Source organism: Struthio camelus, chromosome 18 (assembly GCF_040807025.1).
Source record: "Struthio camelus isolate bStrCam1 chromosome 18, bStrCam1.hap1, whole genome shotgun sequence".
Taxonomy (NCBI): domain Eukaryota; kingdom Metazoa; phylum Chordata; class Aves; order Struthioniformes; family Struthionidae; genus Struthio; species Struthio camelus.
In genome coordinates, this window is record NC_090959.1 from 1683130 (window position 1) to 1689129 (window position 6000).

General features: G+C 51.7%; 1 protein-coding gene across 2 annotated transcripts in view; it reads right to left on the bottom strand.

Annotated features, from left to right (window-relative positions):
• CEP250 (centrosomal protein 250) overlaps nt 1-505 on the bottom strand; it is a 41471-nt gene extending 40966 nt beyond the window's left edge. For both annotated transcript variants that reach the window (XM_068912168.1, XM_068912167.1), the window contains exon 1: nt 332-505. In XM_068912168.1, the coding sequence (XP_068768269.1) occupies nt 332-442 (111 nt within the window). In that variant the 5' untranslated portion in view covers nt 443-505. The remainder of the gene's footprint in view (nt 1-331) is intronic.
• Nucleotides 506-6000: the final 5495 nt, after the last annotated feature.

Consider the following 6000-nt stretch of genomic DNA (forward strand, 5'->3'; position numbering starts at 1 on the left):
TGAAAAGAGGAGGAAAAAAAAAACCCAAGAAAACCAAACGAGGGGCTCGGGAGCCTGCCACAGCGGCGGCGCAGGACGGGGCAGGCGGCTCCCGCTGCCCGCGGCGCCGGGCTGGGCAGCGGCCCGCCGCGCGGGCCCCCGGCAGGGCCGCAGCCTAGGCCCCTCACCGTGGCAGCCGGCCGCCGCCGCCGCCGGGGCCGGGCCCGCCCGGCGGCCCGGACACCGCCGGCCCCGCCACCACGACCCGCCCCCGGCGAGCGCGGGCCTGCTGCGGGCAGCTCCCGGGGAAGGCGCCCCCGTCTCCTCTCCTCTTCCCGTCCACGTCCCTCACCTTCGCCTGCAGTTTCTGCACCAGCACCGCTTGTCGGTGCTGCGCCTCCTGCGAGCTCTGCAGCCTGCGCCTCAGCGAGGCCTGGCTCCATGCCGCCTCCCCGGCCTCCATGCCCCGCTCGCCAGCCGGGCCCGGGCGGCCCCGCGGCCGGGCCTGCCCCTGGCGGCCGGCGCTGAGGCGGGCCCGGAGCCGGGGCCGGGGCCGGGCGGGGCGGGGCGGGGCGGGGCGGGGCGGGGCGGCCCCCCTCCCCCCCTCCCTCCCCGGGCCGCCGGGCGCGTCCGGGAGGCGGCGGCGCCGCGCCCGGCGGCAGGGGAGGCGCGTAGGCCGCGAGGAGACGCCCGGTCCTGGGCCCCGCCGGAGAGCTGGGGGCCCCCTGCCTCAGAGGCCTTCACAAGCCAACGGGGCGAGGCGCCGAGCAGCCTGGTCCGGCCTTGGAGCAGAGCTGGGAGGGGGATGGGAGGCCTCCAGAGGCCCCTTCCAGCCTGAATCTCTCCGTAAGCTGGTAAGGTGTGAGCTGCTAAACGCTCTTCCCTGCACACCCTTCTCTGACGCGGCGGGAGAGACCTGTGGCAACAGCAACGCCTGGGAGGAGCGGGAGAAAATTACTTGGTCCACAGAAAACATCGCTGAGCTGAGACCACTCTGAGCTTTTCCAGGAAAAGGTGATCTGGTAGATAGCAGTAAAGGTAGCCATAGTTGCCACCAAGTTCACAACAGTTGATGTGGAAGAAACTCTCCTTTGTGCATAAGGTAAGGCAGTACGCGAATGGGGCAAAGTGGCAAAACGGTTACCAGGTCATTATTGCTAAGCATGCTTTTTTTGAAGTACTCCTTTGTACTGTATTTTTCTGTTGACTGTTAAGGGTGTCCAGATGATCAATACAGTGGAAGTCTAAATTTAAGAGCAATAGAGTCTAAATTTAAGTGAGATGGATTCTGCTCCATGTGTTTCAGCACAGCTAAAGCATCAGTACAAATCTAGACAAAACCAAAAACTTGTAAGACAGCGATTACGGGAAGGGTTTGAGGACTACAACAGCAACTGACAGAAGAGGCATGTCCAGCGAGACACTGAAGAACAACAACGTTGACATAAACACCACTAGAGTGGTATCACATTTACAACTAGAGCGGTATCACATTCATACATACGGGTAGGGAGACAGTTGCCAAATACTGTGTCCACTTCTGGTGTCCACGTGTCAAGATGATATTGAAAAATTGGAGTGGATCAGAAAATGACTGAGATCTGAAAACTTGCCTTCCACTAAGAGGCTGAAGGAGCTCAGTTCCTGCAGCTTATTGATCAGAAGATGAAGAGGTTATTTTAAAGCTATAAGTACCTGTCAAATGAAACAAAGATAGAAAAGAAACCACATTTTTGAAACTGCAACCAGTATTCAATCTATAAATAAGATGCCCTTCTGCCAGTGGGGCTGATTCACTATTTGAAGAAATTATCCAAGCCTGTTCTAGTAGGCTCTTACCTGTAGATTTCCGTGCACGTTTTTTAAATCTTAAGCTGTGAAACATGTTCTAGCTGCTAATAAAACTGATGAACATTTTAATGAGCAGTTTCTGGGTGTTGTTTTTGTGAAAGCAAGCAAGACAAAGCCCCAGGTCAGTAATGTTCAAAAAGCTCAGTTCAGCATTGACTTGGTACGAAGCTGTACCAAGCTGCCTCGTGGACTCCGTCTTGCTTTAATTGCGTTAATTTGTTGTGTCTCACAGTGCTGCTCTTCTGGTATATGACACTGCTGCCGGACAAGTGGCTCATGTTATGCTGCCTCAACTTTTCAGATCCTTTTGAAATAAAGTGTGGCTTTCCTGAGCTCAGAGTCTGTGCTTGCATTAAAGTGCAGGTATCGGTGATGGTCTGCTACGCAAAACTGGAGGCCTGGGCCTGTGCCTCCCAGAGATTAGAAATACTGGCATTTAGACACTGCCAGAAGCAGCATCCGATTTAAATTATTTAAGGGACAGGAATAGTTAGTAATATGTTTTGAGAGCTAAAAGAGTCCGCAGTGCTTAGGAGCTCAGAGGAGCTCACAATACCTCTGTCTCCAGTGGGGGCCCTGCGTCAAAGTCGTAGCAAGCAGCTTGGTGTCTCCAAGCAAGTGCTCTCCCACCTCCCTCAGCCTGCTGTTCCTGGCGTGTGGGATGTAGTGGTGGCAGCTCTAAGTGCTCCGAGGTGGCCGTGAAGATGAGAGCGGGTAAAGACTGAGACATATCCACCCACATCTGCCAGTCCCATCCCCAAAAAGAGCAGCAGCCAAAACATAGCCCTGTCCCACTGTCCTTGGATCTACTGTGGAGACAAGAGTTCTTCCATCTTGTTAGCAAAATGCTGCAGGGCTATCGTGGGGCTGGATTCCCAGTGGCCCTGCTTCATTCTTGCCTTGTAGTGTTTCAGGTGAACTTTCTGCACAGGGTCCCTTGGGATTATCTGTAGGTCCTGATCTTCTTACTGTACTGAGACTACTCAGGTCGCAAAATGACTGGCTTTCCATTTATTCCAAGTGACATCCACAAATATTTCCTTTCTCACACTCTGCCTGGCTTTCCAGCCCTATTGCTGATGCACTATTGCAGCAGAGAGGGGCTTTCTATTGCTAGTGTTTTTGAGGCAGGCTGTACAGTGGATAATATCCCTGGGCTCTTCTGAAGGTTTGCCACCTCCTTAGATCAGTACTGTTCAGAAGCCTAGTCAAGTCTCTTGATAACTGATGGCACAATTCTTTCTTTTGACTTCAAATTTCTATTTCTCAGGAGGACATTTTAGCACAGCCTTTAAAATTATGCCTCAAGTTCCCGTTTTAGAGGAAACTTTATCCTTTGTTTTGCTCTGGCCCAAAACAGCAGCAATGATTAATCATTGCATCTCTGAATTGTCTAGAATTTTTTCCTTTCAAAAAACCTAGAACTGTTAAGTTCCTTTCCAAAATTATCTTCGCAGATTTTTAGCTTAAAAAAAGTATAGGGCAAAGATCTGAATTCTCACAGATATAGAATACTAATTAGTTTCAATAAGCAAAAGCAATGTAACAGCAAAGGCTTGATATGTGGATTTTATTCAACTCAATCCTGTAAGTCCTGCCTGCACATAAGTTCACCTAAGAAAGGGGAATGAAATTCCCAATAGAAAGCTGGAATAACAGATTTCAGTGTGAGGCTCAAATCTGCGAGTTCATAAACACCAGTATTCTTGCTGGCTTTAGGAAAGACCTGGAAAGAAGCAAAAGGTAGGAAGAGAGGGAAGCAGAATTAGATGAGGATCTTTGGGATAGAAGACAGCTAGCAGGTACACTCCACCCTGCTGTTTCCCATGGACCCACTTCCCTTGTGTCAGGAGTTGCCTGTGTTGCAGTGCAGTGGCCTGACCTGGCTTCCTTCAGTCACTGATCCTGCTCTGAGCAAAGAGGACCCCAGTGAGGTAGGTCCTGGTGCTGCTCCTACCTTAGCAGTCCAGCCTGGCCCAGTTCCTGCTGTTTCTCTACTAGCCTTTCCTTCTCAATGTGTGCACAAGCAATCTGGGGATAGAAGGCTTAAAAACCAACTGGGGTGGCAAGTTGGTTGCCATATTCCAGTTTTCTCGCGCCAGCCTTGAGGAATTCTCACTTGGCACTCTGTTTTCCTGCTCCCATGATAATACTGTCTCACGGCCCGGAGAGACTGCCTGCATTTGCACAGTAGTGCAGCAATGAACAAATGCTGACAGTCTGCATCGCTTATCTGACAGAGCCACCTTGGGGCCATGCTGGGGCAACCAGCTGTGCAGGGTACATTTTAGGGTGCACGCAAAGAGTTCTGGGCTCTGTGGGCAAGCTCAGCCTTTTGTGCCTGGCTCAGCCCCTAGTGTTAGTCCACAGCATCCTCTGACAGACAAAGCACTGATTAAGGTGATTTGGGCTCTCCCTGAGAAGGACCCTGCTGCTGCCTGCTGCAACATCAGGTAGGACTTTAGGCAGCTGGAGTTCAGTGGTAGTGCTACATCCAAATTACAAAAATCTAGAGGTGGCAATATGGCCATGAGGTGGGTACTTTAGGGAGTACATCAGGTTTTAATGTGTGCCATAGCCCAAACACTGAGGAGAAGTGTAGACAGATACCTGCATCCATGCGCTGCAGCTCCAGGGTCCATTTCACTGACAGGAGGAACATGCATCCATGTTAACCTGAGTAGCGACAATCCTGTGTTAGGCTTTTTACCCTCGGCGAATGGCAATTTCTACAGCACTGGGAAATGTTCCATAGGCTGCAGAATGATCCCTTCCTCCAGCACAGTCTAGAGGTCCAGAGAGACTCTCAAAAATTGTCTGACAAGTTGGCACAGCTCATACAGTCAGACTCTTAGGATCTGGAGAACAGGAGCCAACCTACTTCAAAGGAGCAGGAACCTAAATAGTCCTCCTTTTTCAAACCCTATACATACTGGTGTGAGGAGCTGCCTTTAGAGAATTGGCCATTGCAGGAAGGACAAGGGTGCTATATGGGCCAAGTCTGACCCCATATGGCCCCTATATGGGCTCTCTGAAATGCCTGTATACCAATGCACGCAGCATGGGGAATAAACAGGAAGAGTTAGAGATCTGTGTGCGGTCGCAGGGCCATGATCTCATTGCAGTTACAGAGACATGGTGGGACAGTTCACATGACTGGGATGCTGTCATGGACGGCTACGTGCTTGTTAGGAAAGACAGGTCAGGAAGGCGAGGTGGTGGAGTTGCTCTTTATGTGAGGGAGCAACTAGAATGTATGGAGCTCTGCCTCGGGGTGGATGAAGAGCAAGTTGAGAGCTTATGGGTAAGGATTAAAGGGCAGGCTAACATGGGTGACACGGTGGTGGGGGTTTACTACAGGCCACCTGATCAGGAAGAGGAAGTTGATGAGGCCTTCTACCGACAGCTGGAAGTAGCCTCACGATCACAGGCCCTGGTTCTCATGGGGGACTTCAAACCACCCTGACATCTGCTGGGAAGAGAGCACAGCTAGGCACAGTCAAAGAGGTTCCTGCAGAGGATTGAGGATAATTTCTTGACCCAGGTGCTGGAGACGCCACCAAGGAGAGGTGCACTGCTAGACCTTGTACTAACAAACCAAGAAGGTCTAGTTGGAGAGGTGAAGGCTGGGGGCAGCCTTGGCTGCAGTGACCATGAGATGGTGGAGTTCAGGATCCTACGAGGAGGGAGCAGGGCAACAAGTAGGCTCGCAACCCTGGACTTGAGGAGAGCTAACTTTGGCCTCTTCAGGGACCTACTTGGAGGAATCTCATGAAGTAGGGCCCTAGAAGGAAGGCAGGTCCAAGAAAGCTGGTTAATATTAAAGTATCACCTCCTCCAGGCTCAAGAGCAGTACATCCATCCCTCTGAGTAAGAAGTCCAGCAAAGTGGGCAGGAGACGTGCATGGAGGAGCAAGGAACTCCTGGCAAAACTCCAACAGAAGAAGGAAGTCTGCAGAATGTAGAAGAGGGGACAGGCCACTTGGGAGGAATACAGGGACGTTGTCAGAGTGTGCAGGGATGCGACAAGGAAGGCTAAGGCCCATTTGGAATGAAATCTGGCAAGGGATGTCAAGGACAACAAGAAGGGCTTCTTCAAATACATCAATAGCAAAAGGAAGACTAGGGAAAACATGGGCCCGCTGCTGAATGGGGCGGGTGCCCTGGTAA